The sequence below is a fragment of the Apaloderma vittatum genome, unplaced genomic scaffold (genome assembly GCF_000703405.1).
Source record: "Apaloderma vittatum isolate BGI_N311 unplaced genomic scaffold, ASM70340v1 scaffold7001, whole genome shotgun sequence".
In the NCBI taxonomy this organism is placed as follows: domain Eukaryota; kingdom Metazoa; phylum Chordata; class Aves; order Trogoniformes; family Trogonidae; genus Apaloderma; species Apaloderma vittatum.
This window is the reverse complement of record NW_009700784.1, coordinates 70,713-98,118: the sequence shown is the minus strand read 5'-3', so window position 1 is coordinate 98,118 and position 27,406 is coordinate 70,713. Positions and strand designations below refer to the sequence as shown.

The 27,406-nt window shown below is 42.9% G+C and overlaps 1 protein-coding gene across 1 annotated transcript in view; it reads left to right on the top strand.

Annotated features, from left to right (window-relative positions):
* The window catches only part of GALNT11 (polypeptide N-acetylgalactosaminyltransferase 11), a 39,183-nt gene extending 12,308 nt beyond the window's left edge, over positions 1-26,875 (top strand). Inside the window, exons 4-11 of the mRNA XM_009878868.1 lie at positions 326-451; positions 2,687-2,936; positions 5,736-5,853; positions 7,630-7,782; positions 10,414-10,632; positions 13,968-14,072; positions 23,932-24,069; positions 26,636-26,875. Of these exons, the coding sequence (XP_009877170.1) occupies positions 326-451; positions 2,687-2,936; positions 5,736-5,853; positions 7,630-7,782; positions 10,414-10,632; positions 13,968-14,072; positions 23,932-24,069; positions 26,636-26,767 (1,241 nt within the window). The 3' untranslated portion in view covers positions 26,768-26,875. The remainder of the gene's footprint in view (positions 1-325; positions 452-2,686; positions 2,937-5,735; positions 5,854-7,629; positions 7,783-10,413; positions 10,633-13,967; positions 14,073-23,931; positions 24,070-26,635) is intronic.
* Positions 26,876-27,406: the final 531 nt, after the last annotated feature.

Below are 27,406 nucleotides of genomic sequence, written 5' to 3'. Positions count from 1 at the left end.
ATTTGCCTTGCAGAAGACCCAGTCATGGTGTGTCTGTCACCTTCAGTTCAGGGTACATACCTGGTGTGTCTGTGAGGGGTTTCACAATGCAGCAGGAAAAAATGAAGCTGTTAATACGAAAATGTGTGAGTAAAACAACAAAAAAAGGCCACAGGAATTGGAAGGCAGGTGTAGGATGTGGAATGACTGACTGTCCTTTAACTGCTTTTGGTTCAAAGACATAGTGGGATAGCTTTTTGGCCCTTTTTGTGTTGAACATCTTGGGACTATGAACAAAGATTTCATAATCCATCCTGTTGCTGAAATTGTATTTTCCTTTTCTCAGCTGACTTGAAGAAGGACTTAGGTGAATATGTTAAAACTCAGCTTCCAAAAACCACAAAATTAGTAAGAAATGAGAAGCGGGAAGGTTTGATTCGAGGAAGAATGATTGGAGCCTCTCATGCCACAGGTATACTTCCTTTTTTCTCTGTTCCTTGCATCCTTTGGCCATGTACTAACCGGGTGACTTCTCTTTCTGTAGTGCTGCTCTTTCAGATGTTGAATGTTTGCCTTGTGACTGCTTTAGCCCACTGTAGGGGGTTTGTGTGACGTGCCATGTTCTAAGCTGAGTGCAGGGATAGAAAGGTTTGAGATAATGCTCTCTGAAGTGAGAGACATTTTAGCAATTGTTTCAGAATATCAGCGGTTTTTGAGTTAATTGCATTGATCTTTGACTCTTTTGTTGACCTCAGTCATAACAGCTACACAAAGCGTCTTCAGTGATACCCATGTAATGATAATTGGAGATCTTAACTAGTATTACCTGTATATCTAAATGTTTGCAACATGCAGTTGACTGTCGTCTTTATAAAGCTTTCTCCATTATTTTGTCATAGCTTTACTGGATTAGTCCTTGCCTGAGGTTTTTCTGTTATTCAGTGAGAAGGAAGCAAGGAGGACTTGGTACTTGCTTATATGTAAATATAGAGTAGGCATAATAAATTCACTGTTATTATAGCTTGTAATTAACTTTAGAAAATCTATACTGTGTTTTTTTCAAGTCACCCAAGCAATGACTTCACAAATTTGGAACCAGATTTGAGTGTCTTTTAAACTTTGTCTTAACTGTCGATTTGGTTGGATTTTTTTTTTTCCTGTGAAAGTTTGCTTTCGATAAAATGAGTTAATTTTTTAGAGTGGATCAGTGAAATAGTAAAGCAAAACCAGTATTAGACAAAATTTAGTGAGGCAATGTAGAATTTTCCCTGTTTCTGCCCTGAAAGAATTTTGTTTCCATTTGCACTAGATACTGTATTCACAGAATATCTTCTGCATGTTTCACGTGAAAACTATTGCTTTAAAATGGCAATCCACTTCCTTATTAGGGCACACTCTAATCTGGTTTGTAATTTGCCAGTCTAATTGTAATGTTTCTCATACAAGCCTTTCTGTTGTTGCAGTGAGTGTTAATTGGGATAAATAATATTTGATGCTTTATGTGCACTGTGCTCCTTTTACTGTAATACGCCTCGGGTTAAATTCTTTGGCATCTGAGAAAGTATGTGCTACTTTCTGAAATAATTTTGAATGGCAGATAAAATCTCTTAATTGCTGTTTACTCATTAGCATTGTAATGGCATAATCAAGAGAGAAAATTGTGCTTGCATTCTCCAAGCTGTGCTAGGATTCATTTCAGTTAGTGCAATCTTAAGTCATTTTATTGTTCTTCTGAACTGCTGGAATCTTTTTTCCTTCTCTCTTCTCAGTCTCAACTCTCTGTTGCTAATGGATGACTTGTTATATTTGTATGTGTCAAAGCTGTTTTCTTTAAATCTCTTTGGCATCTCTTCCACATTATTCTAATGCTACGTAAATTTTATGTTGCATCATAAAAATTCGGATGAATTTTTAGACCAACTGAGCCTGAAGGAATCTGTTGGATTAAACTGTCCTCTCTGACAATGGTGGATAATCCTCATGTAAACTGATGGGACCGGAGTGTTGCTGGCTCTAACACTGGTGGATTTGGCTATGCCTGTTTAGAGTACTCACTCTCCTTTTAAACTGGAATGAATCTACAATCGACAGTTGCTGTAGAGCTGATGAAATGAGATGCTCTATGTTACTTTATATGCAGGAATTGAAATTTTGTGGCCTGTGTCATGAGTGAATGCAGATTAAGCCATCAGAATGGTTTGGTTTAACATCCACAGATCTTAGCGGCAACAGTAGCTGGATGGAAGCTGAAGTGTGATATGAAGCAAGCCCAAGGTGATTACAATCAGTGGACAAAACCAACTTTGTCATGGGGATAATTCATCCAGCCCAGTATCTGTCATCTTTGGCTGGCTCTGCAGTCTGAACTTGAGCGTGGGAGGGCTGCATGGAGTGCCGGTCTGGTGGTGTTTTACTTCAAGTACAGGAGCTCTGTTGCACCTGGCTAGAAAACTTGATGACTATAAAACCCTGTCAAAGAAATGCAAATAATGGCCCACTCAAGCAATTCGTAGTCAGGATCTGCATTCTGCCTTTGTGACTGAATTAATCCTTAGGGAATCTCTGGTGTGTCAGCACTCCCCAGTGCAGATGGTGTTTTTCTGCTGTCACACAGGGTGCTGAGGGTGTTGCCGACATAATGGCACGTGGTTTTGTGTGCCTCATGTCACCGTGGACCTCTGTGTTTTGTGTGCTTTGGCCTCTGAAGGGAAAGTCCTCGTGTTCCTGGACAGTCACTGCGAGGTGAACGAGATGTGGCTACAACCTCTGCTGACTCCCATCAGAGAAGATCGCAGGACCGTGGTGTGCCCTGTGATTGACATAATCAGTGCTGACACGCTCACCTACAGCTCTTCGCCGGTTGTTCGTGGAGGCTTTAACTGGGGCCTGCACTTTAAGTGGGATCTTGTTCCTTTGTCAGAACTGGAAGGACCCGAGGGAGCCACTGCCCCGATCAAGTAAGGTTCCTCCTACGTGATGTGAAGCTCTGTGTCACATATGGATGTTCAGAAGCACTTCTGAAGTGTTAGAGTATTATCTGGGTGTGCAGTTTTAGAAGCAGATGCCTAACCTGTCAAATATCTGGCTTGTTTATTTTACCTACAAGTAGTTCTGGTTCCTATTGCCTGTTCCAGTTTAATCTCTTGCATTTGCTCATGAGTTAGATGTATCTGTCTTACTAGGTCAGGAAAGCACACATCTAGAGAACACTTACACAACAGCAGCTTTGTGTTGATGTTTGTTCCCAGTTTGTCAATGTGTTTGATTTAATGATGATTTTTGATAACTGACTTTGTGCTAGCCATAGGCTGCATATCCCACTAATTTAGGCTCTATAGTTTCTATGATGAGATGCTAGAGAATCGCTAGATTGGGAAAATATATTTTTGTGGCAATAGGAAGGTAATTACCTAATTGATGGGAGAAAACATCAGAGCATATGGTAATTTTCTATGTCAACGTAATTTTTTCTTTAGATTTAATTTATATTTTTCCTTAGACAAGAAATTATTTTGTCATAAAGCTTCCTAATGAACACACGTCGATGTGAAAACTATCTTTAAAATGGGATTAGTCTCTTTGTACAGTGTAGCAAATGCCTAGAACTGTCTGTTGGAAGCCTGTCCATATTGGTTTTGCAGACTTTTGAGAGTTGTTCTGAAACAACTTGAAAGTTACCCGCCTTAATCTTCTGACCACTGATGGCTGTCTCACCTGTATGGAACTGGCAATGTCTGCTTCCTACTGGACACGTAACTGTTATAAAATAATGCCAGTACACAGTTGGTTTTTTTTCAGTAGCAGACACATTTGGTTCAGACGTGAGAATAGAAGCTGTCCTAGTGTGAGCCCTACCTGAGGAGGCCCAGAGCAGCTCAAACAATGGCAAGAAGCTGATTGTGATTCTTTTAGTTGCAGGCATCTGTCTCACTACAGAATTTGGTTTTTTTACAAACTGACTCCTTGCAGATAATGTGGTACTTCCGTGAGGTTGGCAAAATGAATCAGAATTAGGGCCGTCTCATCTTTCTCTCATTCTTTTTCCTTGGACAGTAAATGAAGAGCCTTTCAGGCTGATGCAAGCAGCTCCAGCACAAGGTTGTCTGCTGCCATCTGACAGCTCTGCAGTTATTCTTTCCACGTCTACCCATCCAGGATTTGGTCTGAGAAGCCAGGAAACTTCTTAAGTTACTTAACAGTTTGACTGGCTTACTTGGAAAGTGTCACTGTGGCAGCTTCTCAGCTAGAAGGGGAGGGATGGACTGGGAAAATCGGAATGGGGAGCCAGCATAGAAAGTCTTAAACTTCTTTTTAAGAACTGTTTTCACAGTTTATCTGGGGAATGCCCGAAGGTTAGTTCTTGCTATGTTGAACACTTGTTGCATTTCTTCTCATTTCAACTCACTTTAAAAAAAAAAAAAACCATCGAAAAGGCAGAGAACTTTAATTAAAGGGAGTCTAATAATCTAAAAATATTACATTTTCTGTGTATGAAAGTGACTTTTCCTCCTTCAGAGTCTGTACCTGCTTTGATAAAGAAGCTAGATTGCTATTTAACCTTTGAAAATGGCTTTGCATCAAATAGAAAGTCTTATGTTTCACATGTTTAGAGATCTTTATAATGAGATTTTTTTGGAGTCAGGATGGAAAAACTAAGTGCAGCCTTTCAGCCCAGTTTTTAAAGTGACAGAAACTGTAGTAGAGAATTGCATCAGACCAAGCAAGGAAATTCAGACTTAGACTTGGTTTCGTCACAGGTTTTTATTAACAAGGAAGAGGAAAAGCCTGTTCCTAAGCTGTTTTATGTTCCTACTATCATATTTACGTAGTGGTTTTCTGTTGTTGGGTTTTTTTTAATATACTCTTCTATGACATCCACATATTCTAACTTTGTGACAGTAGCAATTCAGTGTAGAGACTGTACAATGAGGATCATGTACAGATTTTTTTACAAAATAAAGCACTAGTCTAGTAAGACACAGGCAAGGTGGAAAATTGGGAAATGCCAAAGAGAACATCTGTGCTAATACACACACAGAAAATAACTGAGCAATAAACTGCTCTCTAGAGGTCCCTTCCAACCCCTAACATTCTGTGATTCAGTGATGAAACAGTGTTGCTCCTGGTATTGAAATTATAGCTATGACACAGTGCAGCATTTCTTTTAGCAGCCTCCTGGCTGGTATAATTTAAATTTGGGCCTTGTTTCTTGACCTAATTTAATATGGGAAAGTAGTGTGTGCTCTGGATTCTCTTCTTTCTGCAATTCAGTCAAGCCTGGTCTGTATAATTTGCCCTTGTAAGAGGAGGAAGATCACATTATTGTGTACAAGTGTACACATTTGTAACTTCAGGGGAAATAGCTTCTGGTAAAGATAATTAAAGTCAGCTTGTGAGTTTCACTGTAGGTAGACTCCAAACTTGCACAAGTTTTTACTTTTCTTAGTTTTGTTCATGTGGAAACAGTTTTTTTTTTTTCCCTGTCCTATCCCTTTTACTCAGGTTTACTACGTGAAGAACTGTCGTTTATAGATACTGGAATAATGGAAGATCACAGATGCCACTTGCAGATCTGCTTTTGAAAATATTTTGAGACTAGAAGTGTGATATGATGATTTCTAGTGTCTGCAGGATTTAAATTATATTATGTTGGTCTAAATTTAAACTTCGGGACTAGCAGATTCAGCTAAACGTACTGTGTTGTGTTTTTTTTTTTTTTCTTTTAAAATGAACTTCTTTTCAATGTTCCTTTTTAGGTCACCTACTATGGCTGGAGGCCTGTTTGCCATGGATCGCGAGTACTTCAATGAACTTGGACAGTATGACAGTGGCATGGACATCTGGGGAGGAGAAAATCTGGAAATATCTTTTCGGGTAATCTAGCTTTTATTTGCATTGGAGCATGAACCTCAGTGTTTGGCTGCCCCTCTTTCCTATGTATGGTTTCTTTAGCACTGGAATAGCTATTTGCACACAGAAATCGGTACTTTTATTCCCAGGAAGGATGCCTTCAGCACTCAGTAACTGCCTTTCCAATAATCTTCAAGTTGAATTTCAATGGGAAGATTAAAGAGACTTTTGAGAGCTGCAGTTAAATGTTTGTGGCTTTTTCTCTGTTTGGTGGAGCCTACAAACCTACAGAGAGGCATAAGGAAAGAGTAGGCATTCAGACTTCTGAAATGAATTTATAAGCAATATCTAATGAATTTCACAGGTGGGTTAAAAAGATGTGTGACTTAAAACAGTGGTGATAGTTAAACTTATTATATATTTCCTTAGGTCCTTTTTTGAGGGCCTGGAAATGTGAATAGTTTTTTGTAACTAAATTAAAAGTCATGTAGAGGAGTCAACTTGATTGGAAAAATAATAAGCAGGAGATTTGAAAGTGGTGTTTCCTTGAGCTTCCTTTATTTTATCTTGTCTTGCCTGTCACTCCACTGAAAGAAGAACAACTTTTTGTGCTCAGTGCCATGTTTACCACTTTTTGTAAAGTGGATTCGTCAACAGATTTGACAAGAACACTGCCTGAAAATTAAATGCTATCATGACGAATATGAAAAGGGCATTAGAAAGTTAACATTAAAAAAACCCTCAACTCCAAAACCAAGCACACAACCCTGAAATTTTGGCAGAGAAATCTGTCAAATTGAGTCATTAGAGAAATCAAGATCAGAGGTTAAAAATAAGAACTAGCATTTCATGAATTTGAGTGACTTTAAAGGGGTATGTGCTGAATAAATAAAATCTTTCAAATTTTCAGTGCCAAATGTAATTATTAGCTATGTGAGTAGAAGTTTCTGGAGTGTGAGGAGATTATTGTTGTTACTGTATAGTGCACAGTTTCGTTAGAAAGGACTTTGAAAAGCTGGAGTATATTCAGAGAGCTTTATAATATCTGGAAGCCCTGTCTTTCCAGGAGAGAGCTGTAAAGAAGTTTAGTCTTTACCTTATCCAGGAGGACATTTAGAAGTGACTTGATGATAAACTGCTAGTGTGAGATGATTTTTCTCGGATCAGAGAATGCATTAGTACAACAAGGGGCAAATGGTGATAATTTGCTGGAAGCTGATGTTTGAAAGGAAGTTTAAAAAAATTAAATGGAACAAGAGTGTAAATGAAATCTGGATCTGAAACGTGGTGGAGCTGGGTTAAGGCCCCAAAATTTAGCATCTATAATCAACAGTATTTCTGAGTTCCTGTATACTTAACTGAAATAAACAGCTGTGTAAAATAGGTGCTTATACTTAGCTGAAAAGATGTTTATTGACTGATCTTCATTATCTATCATGGAAGTGCAGATGTGTAATTCTCATGTCGGTAATTAAGTATCTTAACCTGCAAGTTGAATCTCAGCCCATATATTTCTGTGTTTTCTAATAGATTATTAAATTTTAGAAAATTTAATATTTTTGTGACAGCCATGTTGTGGTACATGGGAAGTGTGATGATATGACAAAAATAGTCTTTTCTAACCTAAAGACCTAGGAATTTGATGTATCAGAAAGCACGACGTATAGGATGACGTTGTTGATGCCTAATCTCCTCATAACGCATAAACCTACCCAAGTATCCCTTGAAGAAGTGGGCGAGGAGGTTGTGAGCCTTGTCAGTGTGTGTGCACTGAAGGCTGTTCTGCTTTTGTACGCACAGATCTGGATGTGTGGGGGTAGGCTTCTGATCATCCCCTGCTCCAGGGTGGGACACATCTTCCGTAAAAGACGTCCCTATGGCTCACCAGGGGGACAGGACACTATGGCTCATAACTCGCTGAGGCTGGCACATGTGTGGATGGATGAATATAAGGTAAGAGACAATTCCAGGTCATGAAATAGGACTATGAACTGGCTTTCTTCTCAAAGTATCCCACTGGGATCTATTAGCATCTCTAACAGGGCCGTCCTTTTGTAGTTTGATTTCCTAATGTTAATTTAAATATGAATTCCTAAATTCTGTAGGATTGTTGCTGAGTTTGAGTGCTCTAGTGTCTTCCCTGCTACTTCTACTGCCTGCAGGAGATTCATTTTTTTGCCTTTTTAATTAAGTAAAAGATGACGAATGGGTTCTTGTAAGCTCTGCGTTGCTTTGTGTCAGAATCCGTATGACACGGCAGCCAGATGCTGCTGTTTGCCTTCTGGTAGTTTCCATGTTGGTGAGACAGGGTTTGGTTCGTTGGCTGTTTGCTTTCTGTTTTAATTGGCAATCTCGATGCTGAGTCTCTCTTACTGTGGAAGATCAGTCAGGATTAACTTCTGGATTTGAGAGCAAGTGATGTATTCCTTCCTTGTCTTGTTGGTCCTGATGCTTTGAAATGCAGATGGGGTTTTTGTGAAGACCTGATCTCTGTGATACTTGAGGACATTTCGCCTTGTGAGACCATAGGATTTGTGTGGGCAGCTCATGTGGTCCCTACAATTTCTATACAAGATGTATTTTATTAACTTTATATTCTTTAGAGATTTATTTTTCAAACCCCATCCTTCATCTTGATGTTCAGTCAGTTTGAGGAACCTATTAGGGGTCATTAGTTTTTATCTCCATTCTCCATCTCCATGATTCATTGGTAGATTTGATCTATCACTTTCCCTTTTATTGGTGTCTGGGCACAGTTGTTTTGTGATTAATGATGGCTTTCTCTGAAGCCTGGAATTGATCCTTTGTTATAATTTCCAGTGAATACTGCTTTGTCCAACAAGGACTTAAACTGATGATTCTAGCAGTCTCTTATCACAGATTTATGTCCCAAATGTTTCTAGCTGTTTCTAATCTGATTCTCTGATAGTTGCCAGAGACTGTCATTATGACAGTTTTATGTATGGAAGGCAAGCCTGGATGTTTTTTTTTGATTTTGTAAGTGTAATGCAAATATTGATGGCCAATGTAATTTACTGAAGTGATTGTATGATGAATAGTACAAAGATAAGGCTTCAAGGGCCTGTTTTGCAGCAAAGAGCAAATAGCAATATGTAATGAATAAAATTGCATAATGGAAGGGGAACGGCAAACTTTTCATAACTGCCAAAAGCAAAATGTACAAGAAAGAGGTTCATGTATACAGTGGAAATAAATAATGCAGAAATGGTAGGATGCTAAAATTTGAACTTTAACCAGGAAAGAGGCACTTAGAATAGTAGAGCTACTTTTTTGAAGCAGACAAATTTCTGATGTTGATGTCCTCTCTGTCTCCAAACTTCCTCAGCCTTGTCCAGCAGTCCGCTGTACTTAATGCCTCCACTGCCTCTGCTGTTAAAACAGCAGTGATACATCAAGCTCATCCAAATCCTCAAAGACCTTGATAAGGACAGATGTGTAATTTGTCTTGAGATGACACTGTCTGTTATCTGAATATCAGAGGTAGCAGCATGTAATGGGAAATGGCTAGAATTTGCTGTGGGGCCAGCTCCTGTGGTCACTACAATTTCTATACAACTATATTACAGTAAGTAAATTCCAGTTATCTACTAGTGATTGATCCAACAAAATACCTTAGCTCAGTGCCCTGAACACTGATTTCTAAACAATATGTGTTAAACAAGTTACTGTGCAAATGAGGTGCTTTTTCTACGAGCTCGGTAAATCTAGCTGGAATTAAAGACTCTACAAGGGGATTTTTTTTATCTAGTTATGGTAATAATATTCATGCCCCATTGTAAATTTGTGAATTCCCATCTGTCCCCATTGTCTCTGCGTTCGGCTTGAACAGCACGGAAGATGGAGCTGGAATCTTAATCCATCTTTGCCTAACCAAGTACAATTCCAAGTGTAATCATAAATTAGAACTTGAAAAAAGAACGTTGTGGGAGCCTTTCTAGAGATGATGCAGATGAAAGGGGAAAAACTGGGCTTCTTCATGTGAATGCATGCATGGTCCCACTGAACTTCACAAGATAGTCCCCTTTATAAGTCTATTCTGATGTGGAGTTTTTTTGCTCTGGTACTTTGTAAAATTGAGAGGCTGGAAACTGTGGAACTCAAAATACGTTTGAACTCCCAAAGCAATGAGAACAATCAATTGGACAATCAAACTAATTTAAAGAAACCTTTGCCAGATGAGAGTGATGACAATAGACACATCTGTTTCTTCTGACTTGGTGACTCTAGGATGCCTTAATTACCAGTGCAGTGTAGGGCTCATTTGTGTCCTCCTCAAGTCGACATCTAAAAAAGGTCAGCACGTTCCTGCACAAGAAGTGTCTTCATCCAAAAAAAAAAAAAAAAATCAGTCTAGAAAGATTAGCTCAGAGTTAGGGAAGACAAATTTTACCTCCTGTGGCAGCCTAAACACTGGAATTTCCTAATGCCAGGTTCAAACTTAATGGTTGAAAGCACTAAAAAAAGGAAATGAAACTTGGTGAGTTCTGCAAACAGGAAAAAATGGAACATCGATAATCTGAAATTCTTCTCTCCTTGCCCATAACCTGTTTCTCTTAACTACAGGAGCAGTATTTTGCTTTGAGACCCGAGCTAAGGATGAGGAACTACGGAAATATTACCGACCGTATAGAACTGAGAAAAAGGTTGAACTGCAAGTCATTTAAGTGGTACTTAGATAATATCTATCCTGAGATGCAAGTATCTGGGCCCAATGCCAAAGCTCCACAGCCAGTTTTTATTAATAGAGCACAGAAACGGCCGAAAATAATCCAGCGTGGAAGGGTAAGAGAAACTTTCTTAAAAATACAGAATTCTGGGGGTTTTAATTATTTTGAGATTTTTCTGAAAAATTTGCTCAAATACAAGAAAAATAGTCTGTTTCCGTAGAGCATTAAGTTTTAGTTTTACAACAAGCTGTCTTGAAAATAATGAAATTTGTGTCTCTGGACAAAGGCAAATCGGTTTCACTGATACATTTTTCAAGTCACGTTTAGACTAGAGACTATTCAATGAGGTTTCTTACCTCAGTGCTCTGAGTTACAAAGTTTTGTTGTCTTCAGGATGAGGTTTCATGGCTGTTGGTTCCAAGGGTGGATTTGGACAGAGATAAATTTGGCCTCAAATATTCATGCTCTGTTGGTTTACGATAAGAATATAATGTAATTAGTTTCCAAACTCTTGCTTTTACTGGATAATTTTCTGCAAAGATGAACATTTGCATCTGAGACCTATGATGGCTTTTCTAATCTTAACTATTAGATAATGAACAAACATGAGGTTTGCTTCTTTTTTCTTCAAAGTAGAAGAGAGAAATTTTCACGTGTACTCAAGAAGGAAATAATGATTAAATTCATGCCTTTGCCTCCGACACCGATGTTTATGAGCTTGTACGCAGGCAAAACCAGTGGTCAGCTGCATCTGTTTTCTCCAGTGCTAAATTGATCTGATGTATGTTTTTTACCCTTAACAAAAATAATGGATAACTTCAAACCCAAGATAACTTTCTCAAGATCTTCTCTGCTAAAGGGAAGAGCTTTGAATAAACTATTTCTTGTGCCCGTAGATTACGGTTAGCACATTCCCTCCTAGCTCAGTAGTTGGAAGCACTAAATAGCGACATAGCCTTCCCCACAAGGTAACAGGCTGCAGCAGCTGTTGAATGTTGCTGGTCTTGCAGGTAGGTTCAGGCTGGAGGACTTGGGTTCATGCAGAAATTACTGACATTGTTAGATATATTTATTTTTTTTGCAGCAGCAGCTATGTGGGAATCTACAATTTGTGCAATATTTTTGTAATAAAATCCCAGCCAAGCTGTAAAGTTACTTATTAGGGCAAACATGCGTAGTTTCCCTGAATAAAACTGATATCATGGGCTGATTCTCCTAGTTGTTAAATGCTGTTATTCCCCTACTTGGGCTTTTGTTGTTTTTTTTTTTTTGTTTGATAGCTTTCAGCTTTAATTCAGACAGAAGTTTAACTAAGGAATTGCTGATGTGACGGAGACTGCCATCTGAATCCCTCGACAACACTTAAGGGGAAATCTTCCTAGCAATATTTCCCATCATTTCATTTGGAGAAACGCTTTGCGCACGCTTTAAGAAGGGGGAGAAAGACGTGGAAAAATGCAGTTCCTTGGCTTGGTTCTCTGGGGTTCAAGAATTAGCCTCAGCATTGTGTCAGTGTCAGCTTTGGCTCTGATGGTTCTATAAACTATTTCCAGATGCCTACGAGGAACAGAATGATCAGCCAATGTCACCATTATGTGCCAGACTCTTTAGGATTTGGGATGAATCATTCCAAATCCCAGCTTATTCTCAAAAACTAATTGGGCCAGAGATAAGTGCTGGTTTGACAGCTGGGAGGAGCAGTAATGATCACAAATTGTGACAGTCCTTAACAGTGTTATCAACTGCTGATTGTCATGGCCAGTAAAAACAAGGACAAAAATCATAATAAAACTCGTGTAGCTCTATGGTTTGAAAGTGTTCTCTTGAGTGAGGAATGATGAAAATGAGATCTTTCCTAGAAGTCTCTGGGGTGTGAGGAAATGTGACTTAAAAGGTCTTGTGTAATTCATTTCTTAGGGAACAGGAGAAATACGGTGCATTTGAGACTGTTGTGCCTTGAGACAACTATTCCCAGAAATGCTATTTAGTGAACTGTTTTTTAGTATTTGCACTCTCTAATCTTTGCTATTATGTGATAGAGCAATTCTTTCTTTTTATTACCGGAAGTGTCTTTTGGTTTCTAAAAATCTGTAGAATCGATACAAAGGCCGGGACAGCCTTTTAGGTCTTCATAATAACATGCAGCTAGTTAATTTATCAACCTGGCCTTGAGTTCAGGACAGCAAATTCTTTCTTTCCTCTACATTCAGCTCCAGATTGGAAATGATTTTTAATGTGGATGCCAGATCTGGGGCCCTGACTGTCAAACACCTCCCCAGGTATCTCCACTCGGAGGCAGAGACCGGGTCTCTTGGCTATGAGGAAGGAAACGTCTGAGCTGTGGCCACTGCTCTTCTCTTCTGTACCCTTGGCTGCAGTCCTTGATGTGCAGGCAGTGGTTGCTGCTGCCTGAAAAGCCTCATCCCCACCAAGGGGAACTAAAAATAATCAGGCTGAAAAAGTCTTCTGCTGGCCACCAGTTAGTTCGGGGCATGTGTAGAATTTAAAGCCAGAATAGAGGTGGGTTTTTTTGCTGAGTAACATCAATATCTTAATGATTCTTGTCTGTCGGTATAGAACAACCTAATCTTCAGACTCTGCAGCAAACCTGCAGACATTTAGGGTGGGCATCATCGCCCAAACCAGGAGAGAGGTTGCTAACTTGCCAGGAACCTCCTTGTCAACTTTAATGCTTCCAGTTTTGCATCACAGGACACGCTGCTGACCTGAATCCAGCCCTGTCGTACAACATTGCTCCACAGCAGTCTAGGTTGTACGTTTGAACTGGAATGAGCATTAAAATAGCATAGCTGATAACTGTGGCTTTTCAGTTACCTAAATACTCTTGAAAATCAGTCTGAAAACAGCATAAATCTCTAAAGTTGCTTGTATTAAGTAGTTCCTTCTCCTTTCTCTAAGGCGTGATCCTGCTTCAGGAAGAGAGGTTGTAGGAGGACACTTATGTTTAAGCGAAGCTGTAGTAAACTGTAGTTTATACAGTACAGTCAATATTCCCACTAGCTCAGGAATATCGACCGGACTGTGCTCACCCAGAGAGTGAGGAGGAGAAAGGAACTTGACCGAGTATGGCCAGCATGTGCTGAGCAAGGTTGTGTGTACTGTATGTGTGCCATAAAAAGGAAAATCTTGATGTTACTAGAAAGCAAAAGGGAACTATTTAATGCTGTGTTTTTCTCCAAATAAAGTGGAAAAAATAAAGTGCTATTTTAAGAAGGTATGGGTGTGGGTTTTTTTGTTAGGGGGTTTGGTTGTTTTGTTTGGGTTTTTTTATTGCAAGAGTGGTTTGGCTTTTTGGTAATTTTTTTTTGTTTTGGTTTGGTTTTTGGTGAGCACACCGAGTTCTAGAGCTTCCAGAGCTTTGCTATATGTTCCCTTTGGTATGTGATGTTTATTGTTTGCTCTGTCCATCAAACTGTTTTCTTTTCATAGTTGTACCACCTTCAAACCAACAAATGCCTGGTTGCCCAGGGCCACCCGAGTCAGAAAGGAGGCCTGGTAGTGGTTCGGGACTGTGACTACAACGATCAAAACCAGGTATGATATTCCTAATGATATTGAATAACAGTTCACATCTTGCAAATTACCAGTATGTTCTCCTGCTGGCAAAATGCCCTCACGTAACATCTCATCAGCCAGCAGCCTGATTTCAGCGCGTCGTTCGAACCGCGAGGCTGACTGAGGAGACTGTGGAACTTCCTGCTCTGTACCTACTAGTGTGGGGTGCTGGATACTAGAATCTCCTACCTTTATGGTGTGAATCTCTGTGTGTGGCTGAAGGCTACCCCTAAGTGGCTCCTGATGGGTTCATAATCCACTGATGGATGATTCAGAATTGTTGAAGCTCCTTCAGTCAGTTCCTCCTACTGGGATTTAAGGTCACCTTTTCCTGGCCCGCTGTTCTCTGTGTGCTGTACAACTAGTTCTCTGCTGCTGGAGCGACTGTAGTTTGGGAAGAATGAACCATTTGTTATTTTCGTTAAATAGAAGAAATCCTAAGGAATTTAGGAAATTCTTTGTCTGGAGATTAATTGGGGATGGATGTGAAACTTGAATGAGAGTTTTTATATTACTATATGAAGCTTTTGCTAGTCCACTTCTTTCAGGCAGCATAAATTCACGACTTGGATAAACAATCTCCAGGGTAGAGATTTTCACCTAATGCCATAAAGACTCTTACCTAGCAAAGAATTGCATTGAGAACCTTATGATTTAGGAGAGACCGTGGGACCCAAGTCTGAAAACTAGATTGCATCTAAAGAGAAAAGTAGTCAAAGACAGAAAGTAAATGGAGCATGGGATGTAATGCAGCATAGCTTTACCAAAGGTGCTAGATTAACTTGGTGCTTTCTGAAATGGGCAGTAGTTTTCAGGAGATGGAAACTGCCGCAGGGAGAAGCAGGATGATTTGTGATAGTCCGAAAAGACAAGTTATGTGCTTTGCTGACTGATGGGAGTTCCTGCCTCCCACATGGAGCCTCACCAGTTGAACGTGAAAGGGGGGGGCAGTGGTAGCCAGCTTCTGGGTGAGTGGGGTTGGCTCCAGACACGTGGTCTGCAGTTGCCACGTAGATGGGACCAAGCAATACATCCCTGCACTTCTGCTCTGGAGTGATCATCGCTCTGGCCAAATTGTAGGTCCCTGTGTTAAAGGTGGATGAATTTAAGCCACAATCGGAACAAAGCCTTTCTTGTATGATCTCTTCCATGAGCTGTGAGAAAGTCAGCCAGTCTTCTAGCTGGGAAGACTGTGTGTATGTAGTGGTAACTGATTGGCACCAGTGACTGCACATTTATAGTGCCAAAGGTGCTGTGCAGCTTTCTGAGACATTTGGTCTGTGAGAAAGTAAAAATGCCTGCGTGCGAATGATGTCTGCACTAACAGATGCATCCTCACATTTATGGTTTCCCATCTCCATCCTGCAATATTTTTAACAGAGAACTGCCACATGGCTCGAGGAGGAAATCTGCTGGTTTTCTTTATTGAAACCTTTCTCTGATTTTTCTCTTGGAGATGGAAACTTCAGTTTGCCTTTTGGTATTGAGAAAGCCAAGTTAATGCTTTGATTGTTGATCTGTGGCTTTTTTCTCATGAATCTAGTTTACTAGTGATAAATTAAACAATTAGTTCTCATTTAAAAAAAAAACCAAACCTGGCTGTGCTGTCTTCTTTCACAGTGATTTTTGTTCTCCAACCAAGTACTGCCACGGGACTGATTTTGTTCTCCTGGTGAATCCCGAGTGCATTTAGCCAGCTTGCTTTCATACCCTCTTGAACAATCTTGCTTGAGATATGTGAGAATGACGTAGCGAAAGACGACACTGAGCAGCACCTGGTCACAAAATTAGCAAGAAACTTCCTGAGTATTGGAAGCTTTTACCTGTTGTTTCTGGTAGCACTCAACCCACTGGTGTTTTCAGCTGACTTTTGCTCCAGAACCACCTGTTCTGTGCCTTCGCCCTGACACAAAAGCCCGCGCTGGCCTGGCGAGAGGCAGGTTCCCAGCTCCCATCCCCTGGGTGCCTGCTGGCAGCAAGTTCTGTGTGTGCTTGATGCACATGGTGCCGGCAGTCACTCTGGAAGATGACAATATGCACTTTGTGAGCAGTATTCATGTTTTCCTGAGCCAAAGATGGTATTTTTCTAGAATTTTTCCTTTCTCGTGAGTGTCTAACTGTATTTTGACCTCATGTAAGCTTCTGGCATTGTGTGGCAGTGAGTACCACAGCTTAGCTGTGCTGTCTGAGGAAATAATTTGATGCCTCTTGGTGCTGATTTCATTTGACGCCAGCTAATTTTTCCCTGCGGAACAGGAATAAGTTGTCACTTTCTCTGGATGCTTTGCTCTGTGAATAGATAACACTTGCTTTTGAACAATATCCGCTGCTGTTCAGTAAATTGAAGGAGCAAGGTGCAGTCAACCTGGGAAAACATGCAAAGGGCTGGGAAAATGAAACTGGGCTGCCGTAACATTCATTGATTGCAGTTCTTTTGGTTGGAAAACGATCTTCTGTGTAATCTTCTGACTGAGAAAATGGTCTTCTATGCAATAGAAACTGTTCATGCATGTGAGAGCTGACCTTGAGAAGTGGGTGTGGGGGGAAACCAGACTCGCTGAAGGCATGAGACTGGCCTTGCAAGCAGTCCTATTTTGCCTTTAGTTTATGCTTGCTTCGTTTTCTCTAGCCTATATGGCTGCTAAAAAAATTCAAATTCTCACTTAACTCCTTGATTTAAAAGGAATAACAGTTATTATGTAACTTGCAATTGTATCACTGTTATGGGTAATATGTTTAATTGAAGTCGACTTAGATGATCATTATTAGGTCAAGTTAATTGCTCGAGCACATCCAAGTATCTTATTTTCTAGGACTTGGCGGGACAGTAATATTCAATTCATGTTTTTGCTGTAGAAAGAAAAAGCAGTACAGGGAAGTTTCTCTCACAAAGGTGATGTATCTAGAAAATATTAAAAAAATTGGGACGTTTCATTGTAACAAGTAGTCTGGGGTAATACTGGGGATTGAACACAGCTTTGGGAATAAATGATAAAACTTTTGTAGTTAGAAATTGCACGAGTAGGAGAGATGACAGGATCTAGTAGAATGAAGGTTGGTGTGGAGAGGGCTGAAGTAACAAAAGAAGCAGGAAAACGGAATATGAGGTTTGCAAACAGAAGATTGACATGCAATGAGAATTTTGTTGTTGAAGAGTGGTTCTTTAAAGGAACTCCAGGGATTGCTGAAATAAATACCCTCTGGAAGTTCAGAGGTATGTGTGACCTTTCTGGAAACAAAACTGAGAATGCACAAGGTAGTGCACACCACTAAAAAAACCTAGGTCTGGAAGGAGGATAGAAAATATTTGAGCACTTTGAAAGATTATACTGAAAGGAGATGTCTGAGAAGTGGAAGTAAAAACCCCACAGCGTGATGTGACTTCTAGCCATCAGCATCATGCCAAGGTTGATTCAGTGGTGACTGGAAGACAAGGATGCTGAAGCAGGCTAGATACTGCCCTAAAGGAGAAACTTGGAAGAGAAGCATTAAAGGAACACCAACAAAGGAAGGCTTTGGAATGAAGCATAATGGCCAGCAACAGGACGAACTTGTGGGAGTGTTTGTGATCCAACAGCTGAAAGATTTGCTTTGTCACGCGTCTAATGGGTGCTTGCCTTCCTCCTGACCAAAGTGCTTAAAGCCAAGTCCTTTTCCAGAACAATCTCTTAAAGTCCACTGAGTTATGTGGATTTTTTTCTAGTTTGTTTTCAAATATGCTAGGTTGACTAAGCTATAACTTGCTGTGTTGTTACAACCTCTCCTCTGTGTTTGCTTCATTTCAATAATTTAAACTTTCTCTGACATAGCGATACATTCAGCTTTAAAAAGCTGCGTTGGCGCTGAGGTGTCTAAGCAGGTGTGCCTGTGCTCTGGGCCTGCAGAAGGTAACTCATTTGAGCGGGGAATTTCAGAAAAGCTGTTAACACTCTTGCAGCACTTGATAAATTCAAGCACACGTACATTGCAAACCATTCGAGAGTCAGAGTCCAGGAGGATGTGCTCACATGTGCAGTTCTTTCTCCCTAAACCTCTAGATAGTGGCTCTTAGTTTGCTTCTCGGATACCGCACGTCTCGAGTGACAAAAAGTGTGAGTTAAGTCCCCTTGCTGCATTTCCGTAAACCACTGGAGGAATACAATTCTTCGGTGCCTCTAACAAACGGTTGTCAAATGTCAGCAGCGTGCTGAGCGGTGAGACAGAAAGCATGTATCTGCTTTGGAATGACCTTCAGGAGGATATTGTGTTTCTGCGATAGAAATAGCTTAAAATAATAATTACAGCACCAAATGACAGCAAAGTTTGGTCTGTGATGTCATCGTCATCCATAATAACAGGAGCTGAAGTATGTGCAAATCGCTGTGGTGACGCAAATTGCTCGGCACGTCTCTTTCTCAGTGCTGAGGCAGCTTTTTTGTGCTCTTAAGCTGAATTTTTGTCCTTTAGAAACTGTCTGACCGAATAATGCGATACTGCCAATCTAAGCAGGAGATTGTAGCTGATGAAAGTACTGGAACGCTCCTCCTCTCAGCATGGTTCACAGCAGGGATTTACTTTTACACAAAGAGCTGTTTCTGTAGTAGTTACTGTCTCGTATTTGCTGATTTTTTTCAATGCATTTCTCTAGTACTAATGCAATTTGCAGACCAAATAAGGATGTATATCCACAAAACATTGCCAGTTGGCCAGCCATGCCTATTGCTACACCCTACTGCACGCTGAAAGCCAAAGGGTTTGGTGATTGTTCCTGGTTTATTACATACAATTTTGAAACATTTATTCACTTCCGTTTTCTGTCTACTACAGATTCTTTGACTTATTGTTTTTCCCTGGGTTGTGTGATAGGTTTTGTTTTAATACTGTTGTCTGTATTGACACTGAACTCAAAATATTCAATAGTTAACTCCACGTTTCCAAAGGAAAGGGCAGTGTGGGCCGTCGTCCTGGATGATGAGGCACCATTTGAGCCCTTTCCTCACTTGAATTTCCCCTGGGGTACTTCAGGTAGCTGTTATGTATTTGCATTAATTTAATCTTGCTGCAGCAATAATTTCATCTTTGATTAAAAAAAATAAATCTGTAGCACAGCCCTGTATCTCTTTATTATAGTAAAAAATAGTCCTAGAGGGGGATCACTGGGACATAGGGGTTTAGGGAGGGAGTGAAGACTGTGTCTGCTTTACCAACAGTGGCAATCTGAAACCAGTTAGGAAATCCAAATATTAATAAAATGAGATAGCAAAAAAGCTCTAATATCCAGTCTTCAGCGATGTAACACCACTGTCCTTGCAAGGAGTTAAACTGTACTCATCACTGAAACTGTTCATTAAGCTTCCTGTGAGGAGAAGCCTTGTTTCTCCTTATCTGTCTGTATGTAAATGAGATTAATGAAATTGCCTTAGCAAGCAATCCAGGAAAAGGCTGAGTGATTTGTTTGTGCTTATAGGGAGGTGCAGTAAAATCCTGAAGGTACTAAAGGAAACCTCAGTCTTGAATCTGGAAATGGTCTGAACTGCCTTTTGAGAGGGACTAAATTAAAAACCAGGTCCTTCCTCAGCTGCGCCTGCATAAAAAAAGGTTTATACTAATAACAGTTCGTACTTGGGACCTCCTCGCACTTATTTTGTCTACAAGACCTACTCCAGCACCCGCCATGTGCCCGCTTGTGGGTGACGGGAAGGATGCGAGCGCTGGCTTTGCTCTCGCAGGGAGAGCACTTGTCCCCCAGGCCTGCGGGTCCCGTTTCCACGGGGGGACGTTGAACCAGCAGCTGCGACCGGGACGAGTGTGAGCAGGAGCTCTGTGCCCCGCTGCCAAAGGTGGGGGCCTTGACCCTCATGGGTGGGAGACCTGGGCCGGCAGCCGAGTGCTACCGAATCTGAAAGGCTTTGCCTGGGGGAACATTTCTGGGGGACATGTAGGACCTCAGAAGGGTCAGCGGGCAGCTGAACGGGCCTCTGTGCTTCAGAAGGGGTCCTTGCACCCTTCTTCTTCTCCCGTTGCTTGTGTTGAGAGGAAGGGAAAAACATTCAGCAAATTAAATCATGTGTTTAACAACAAACTTGATCAACTTCATTATGGAGAGAGGTTTTTCCAAACTATTTGCTATTTAGCTTTTATTTGGAAACCAGAAGCAATTCATTATATTATAATTCCATCCCGGTGTTTTTCTTTGACTCCAGTGGACACGGTCGATGGTTTTTCCTTAAACCCGTGGAGCAGATCAGTCGTTAGTGTGTGTCTCTAGGGCAGAGCAATTAAAGGTGGTGGGAGCTGAGCACAATTCCATTTTTAGAAACCAAAATCTGACAGCGATGCTCTCCTATGTGTTCGGAAGTGGATGCAGGGTGAAAATATCCTGTACCTCATCTGTTACTTTACTTTTTTTATAAAATAAATTTTGAAAATGGCTTTTTCCTTTTTTTTTCTTTTTTTGTAGAAAGTAGATAGAAGGATAAAACAAGACATCACTCAGAACTGAGTTAATAAATCCTGGTCAGGCACATTCTTGATTATGGGCTTTGGATATTGGGCTGACTCCCAGGAGATGTTTCCTTCCTATACTGGGCTGTTCTTCCTGACAGTCTGTACCAGAAAGAGCTAAGCACCATCCTTCCAGTCTTCAGAAGCAAAGTAGTTAATAAATTTTGGAGTAAGCAGAGACTTGCAATTATATAACAAAAAATCCCCATGGGGGTGGCTTTGCTTTCCTCGTGCTTGAATCTGTTAATAATCTGCAAGTTCATACTGGTACTCTAATCTGCATTTGGAACCATTATGTCCCAAACTTGGTCTTTTTTCTCCTTTTTCCTTTGTTTTCTACATCAAACACATAATTAGTTTGAAATTAATTTTAGCCTCGTTGTATAAGCCTTTCTGGGGAAGTATCACACTGGATTTAACCACTGTTTTTGTGTTCTTTGCCATTGTTCAGCTTTTGATTAAAGGTCTGTTCCCTGTGTCACTGCAGTCTTCTCTCGCAATTCCTACCAGTTTCATCTGTTATTTGGATTTGGCCCCATCATTATTCTTCTTTTAATAATACTACTCTTCTGGCAAGCCCTGTTCTTTCTCCATTTTCTCCTCTTTAATCTTGCCATATGTTCTCATGACAGAGCTTAAACAGAAAAAGTATGTTAGAAGGCAGAGATTGCCTGAGGTTAGGGCAAATTTTAATGTAATACCTGCACTTCTTCAAAGGAGGCCTTTGCTGCCTTGCAGAAGTCACTGTGATAATGAACGAGCTGTGTGACGTTCATTCAGGCTCTTCAACTGAGCCAGTGTCCAGAATCCCTCCAGAAGGCTGTAGTTTCATCAGGCAAAAAGAAATAAATAAACAAAGTCAGAATTTGTTTTATTTGCCTGACTTTCCTGCCTGGAATTCGGTAGTCTAGGCTCTGAGTGTGAAACTCATGCAAACTTAGCAGAGGAAAAAGCAATAGAAAATCGTGTAGTGGCCGTGGTTAGCGCAGCACTGGGCAGCGTGAGGTCCAAACAGGGCTGGGAGAAGAGCACACCCGAAGAACTGACCGCACCTGCAGGCACAGGTACTTTGGGTGGTGGCGAGAGGCTCGATTCCCTCTCGTCCACAGGGTCAGAAGTTGTGGGGAGGGGGTTGATGTGGAGCGATTGAGGGAGCTGGGTCTGTTCAGTTTGGCGAAGAGGAGGCTGAGGGGGGATCTCATCATGCTCTACAGTTACTTGAAAGGACATTGTGGAGAGGTTGGTGCTGGTCTCTTCTCGCAGGTAATTAGGGACAGAACCAGGGGGAATGGTTGCAAGTTGCAACAGGGCAAGTTTAGGCTGGACATTGGGAAGAGGCTGGACATTAGGAAGAAATTCTTCACAGAAAGAGTGGTCAGACACTGGAACAGACTGCCTGGGGAGGTGGTTGAGTCGCCATCCCTGGATGTGTTCAAGTGTCGCTTAGATGTGGTGTTGAGTGATATGGTTTAGGGGTGAACTTGTAGTGTAGGGTCAGCTGTTGGACTCGATGATCCCAAGGGGCTTTTCCAACCTGAATTGTTCTATGATTCTATGATGTGGAGCGAGGTGGATGAGCAGGGATGTCTGGCTTGGGCCTGGGCCCAGGAGAGGCAGCAGAGCAGGAGCCCTGCCCAGCTCCGAGACCCACCTGATCTGTGCTGGCTCCTGCTCAGCACCCACCGGGGTGGGGGGATGTAGCCCCCGTGCCCTGTGGGCGCAGGGCCCTGCTGTGCCCTCAGGGCAGCAGCGGTTTGGAGTTCAGCCAGGTGGTCTCAGGATCTCCTCTGCACTGCACAGCTGCAGTTTTCAGACACTGTCTTCTCCTTTTCCCTACCCCACGCTAACCTGGGGTATTTTGAGGTGCACACTCCACGGTTCCTTCAGTTCTTTGCTCTCTGGCACAGGGAGCAGAGTGACCTGTTGCTTAGGAGAGCTCAGGAGATCTTGGCCCAGGTCTTTGCAGGCCTGGAGGAGGGAGGGAGGACCAGCAGCTTCTGCAGTTAAACCAGACTGGTGATCCAGCTTCCCTGAACCTTCAGCTGTGTCAGACGTGCCTTCCTCCAAAGCCAGGCTTAGGCAGCCCCGTGAGAGCCAGCGGTAGCTTGCGTGTGAACTGCACCAACCAAAGGTGTCTAACACTTTTTTTTTTTTTGTGCCAACAATAAAAATACTTGCTTCTGCTAAGGTAGCATGTGGGAGAGGGCAAACTGACAGCTTGAGTGTGTCGTTGCTTCTCATTAGAGGTGATGATGGGTTTCCATGTGATAACAGAGAAACCAATGTCCCGTAAATTCAGGAACCCAAACACAACTGAAGCTACAAACGTGAACCAGTACTTTCTTGCTTTATACGGATGGGCCCCAGAGAGGGACTGAATTCAGTTCCCACCACCGTGTGAGCTGCTGGGACATTCTGTTGGTTCTTGAAGTCCAGATTAACACATTTCCATGTTGATTCAGCCAAAGCAGAAGCGGGTGTGACGTGGGAGGGCTGCTCTCCCTCTGAGCACTGCACGGCCAGTGAAGTGGTTTGGCTGGGGAGCAGAGAAGGGCACAAACTTGCCAGTTAGGGAGCGTGTAGTTTCAGACCGGGAATGGTGAAGCAGTGACTTCCCCTCTCCTGGAGAACAGTAGGGAACGTTACGACAGCAGCTGGCTGTCAGTGACCATTTTCTGAGCTGAAGATCACTAGGCCACCAGCTGCAAGGAGTAGGACACTGGGACCATCATTCAGCATCCAGAAGCTGACTCCAGAGCACAACATTAAATAAATCCCTGTGTGTTTATGGCCAAATGCAGCAGTTTCAAAGAAGACTGGAGATACCTTTTGGCCTCGTGTGCCTGCCAAGCTACTATCCCACAGTTCTTGGGCCATCTGCTGTCGCCTAGCATCCTCCTCTGGCTCTGGTACCAGCTCTCTACCTGGATCGGAGGCGATCCTCCTTCATGACTAAAGGATCATATTTGGATAAGGAGATTTACCGCCTGGCTTAGTGACTTTGCTCAGCGGGCAGCTGGTCACCACATGCCTGTCGCCTTCTCTTGTGTGTCTGGCAGGATGGGAGGACATATGGGGGCTGCTTAACTTTACAAGTGCTGGTTGCAGAGCAGAGTCACAAGCCATCATTTTAGCACCTCTGCATGGGGTAATGCTGCGTGAGGCTGGGAAGGCAGCGGAGCACTGCAGCCACGTTTCAGTTGCTGGAAAAAAGGCAGCAGAGAGGCAGCAAGTGTTGCAGGGTGCATCACAGACATCCGGGTGATAACGTGTCTCCTCTCTAGCTGAAGACAAGGGACAAGGAGCCTGCCCTGAAACACTGGGATAACTATCATCTTTCTATCTTCTTTTTCAGGTCTGGATTTACAATGAAGACCATGAGCTGATTTTAAATAATCTCCTTTGCTTGGATGTTTCGGAAACTCGCTCGTCCGATCCACCTCGTCTCATGAAATGCCATGGATCCGGCGGCTCGCAGCAGTGGACGTTCGGGGTAAGTGAAGCGGCTGGCAAATAGCATTTTGCTGGTAATTAATGTCTCAGTAAGTGATGATGGCATTAGCAGGAAATCAGGGTTGAGTTTAGTTATGACAAAACCTCAGCTGATGGTGCTGTTTTGTGCCCAGCCCAGAGTCCAGGCTGAGAAGTCGCATGGGCTTTGGTGGGGCTGACTTTTGCTGAGCTGTAGGACATGCAGCCCCTTTCCTTTGTAACACAGGTTTCTGCAGCCCTATTTTGCTTTTTTTCTGCTTGTCACAGCCGTCTGCAGCACTTGTGGCTCACAGGGACATGCCAGAGAGATCCACCCGCAGCTTTTGGTTGTGTTGAGTTGTGTTTGCAGGACTGGGAGCCAGGAGCAGTCCATGTGGTGATTTCTGCTTAGTGCTTGAAGAGGCACAGGGCAGAGCTGAGGGACTGACAGAGGAGTTTTTCTGCAGTTGCTTCTGCCCTGTAACTGCATTGTGTTAGTTTAATTGTTTAGAGTCTGGAGTGGCCGATTTCACGGAACTGAGCCAGTGCTGCGTGGGTGAATTTGGCTCCTGGGTGTTAACTCAACGGCTGCTCCCTCACACGCCCTCGGCATGGCAGTTGAACAAGGAGGGAGGCACTGCCAGCACTGCCTGTCACACAGCCAGCACCGCTCTGCTTGAGCTGTCGTGGGTTCGTACCGTGCTGCTTGTTGCCGAACGAGTTCTGGAGTCGAATGAGGAAAGCTGTTGCATTCGACGACAGTTTAGAAATCCAGAGGCTGATGCTGTGTGAGCCGGGGGTTGTGTGTTTCTGACACTTGCACCCAGAGTTCCACAGCTGTCAGTTTTTTTAACTAAAAAAACTCTGCTAATGAAAGATTAGTACTGTGTTCAGTTTTGGGCTCCTCACTACAAGAGGAACGTTGAGGTGCTGGAGAGGGTACCGAGGAAGGCCACCAAGCTGGGAAAGGGTTCAGGGCACGTGTTGTACAAGAAACGGCTGAGGGATCTGGCGTTGTTTAGCCTGGAGGAGACTGAGGGGAGACCTCATCGCTCTCTACAACTACCTGAGAGGAGGTTGTAGCAAGATGGGGAGTCCTCTCCCTAGTGATGAGTGATAGGACAAGGGGAAATGGCCTTAAGTTGCGCCAGGGGAGGTTCAGGTTGGATACTAGGAAGGATTTCTTTACTGAAAGGGTTGTCAGGCATTGGAATGGGTTGCCCAAGGAGATGGTTGAGTCATCATCCCCGGAGGTGTTAAAGAGAAGGGCAGATGTTGTGATGAGGGACATGGTGTAGTGGTGGTGATAGGACTAGGACAAAGGTTGGATCTTGAAGGTCTCTTCCAGCCAAAAGTGTTCTATGATTCAGGGTTCTTCAGTTTGAGTCAGTGGATGAAAATTTAGCAAGGCTGAGAGAACAGCCATTGTAACTCGGGGCACAGGGCTCTTAGGTGATGGCGGTGGTGGTGCTGGTGTTGAATCTGGGCTTCATCTGTGAAACGTGAGATTGGAGCTGGCCAGTGCCACCAGTGCGGGTGGGTTTGGAACAGCGTCAGGTTGGGGCTTGGTAGTGATCAGCAACAAGAGAAAGCAAATCAAATATTAGGAGTCAAATTGATGAGGAAAGGAATAGGAACTAAAGCAGAAAAACATCATCACACCATTGTGGTTTGGCTGTACTGCCCGTGCAGTTTGCCTCCTCTCAGAAAGGGAATTAGGGCTGGGGGAGCTTCAGAGATGGGTGGTGGGGCCAGTCGAAGGTGTGGGGCACCTTTCGCATGAGGAGTAGGGGAGCAAGCTGGGACTCTTTGGGTGAGTGAAGACTTGGGGGGGCAAGGGGCAACGTGTGGGTCACTCGTACAGAGAAGGGGTGACTGTGGTGTTGGCTGCAGCACAAGGCTCGGAGCGGGGTGGTGTCCTGGAGTGGTGTGTGCTCTTGCCACGCTCTCCACCTTCACTGGACACGTGCTGATGGCCATAAGCAGTGACACAGAGCCCGGTGCGGCTGTCCTCACAGACCTGCTCCTTCCACGTGGAGGGCAGGAGGTTGCTGCCTGTGGGAGAGGCTGGGGGGGCTGTGCAGAGAGCCCTTTCCAGACTGAAAAGGGGCCCCTGGAATGCCCAAAGCAGCTGCAACACGCTGTTAGTGCAGAGAGGAGAAGGATCTGTTTCCTTTTCACACCTGACCAGGCTGGGCTTGCCAGTGGCATCGCTGAGGCCGGGCCAGATGCAGAGCAGGGCCCCGGCTGTGCCACTTGGTGTCCTTGCAGGCTCCCTCTTTGCTGAGCGCTGGAGAATGGTTTTGATCATCCCTCCACCTCGTTAAGAGAGTAGGGTACAAACAAAATCCTGGGTCCCTGCAAGGGCGTAAGAGCCTTTGTTTCAGGGTCCGAACGTGGTTATGGGGTGTGCTGGGACCTGGCTTTAAAATGGTGCTGCTGTGGGTCTGGTGGGTTGTGGAGGCAGCTCAAAGGCTCGTCTGTCAGGAGGGAGCGTCCCCTCCCCTTACGCATCAGTCTCAACTTGACGGTGGAGCAGAACAGAAGTTCTAATAGATAAATCCCATCTGTCTTGCTCTCTCCTCTAGAAAAACAACCGCCTCTACCAGGTCTCCGTGGGGCAGTGCATGAAGGTGGTAGATCCGCTTAGCCACAAAGGGTACGTCACCATGGCCATCTGCGACGGGTCCCTTCCTCAGCAGTGGCATTTCGAGAGCTGAGACGGCGAGGACGCGCCTCACAAGCGTTAAGCCAAGACCTGATTCCCCTTCAGCCATGATTTGAAGTCATTCGGGAGGGCTTTACAAGGAGCCCTCAGCTGCTACAGCCGGCCCAACCATTGCAAGGACCCGTTAGAAGTTCTCCGCTGTGAAGAGCCGTGTGTGTGTGTGTGTGTGTGCGCGTGTGTGTGTGAGAGAGGGTCTCAGCAGTCACCGGTCCCAGCTGAGACGCGGCAGTGACAGCGTCAGCCCTGCTGGAGGACAACCCGTGGAAGTGCAATTTATCAGCGGTTCCTTGGATTATCCTGTGTCATCACGGAACTCTTTTTAAGTAAGAGAAATTATTAGCGCAAGGTAATTTAAATTGTGAGATTTTAGCTCTCTGGATCTTTTCAATGACACCGACTGAAGGGGGTCCTCTTCAAGTATTCCATGTGCAGTATCTCATTAATTTACATTTTTAGTATGGTTTTACTGGCCAAATTGTTTTACTTCTTCTGGAAAATATTTTTATTCCCTTTTATCTTCTGAAAATTGTCATCTGTAATATTTAAATTTAGTTATTTTAATTTACGATTTTAGGACATTTCACATAGTTGAAATTCTTAGCTGTCATTTGTCACCTCATATTTAAAACAA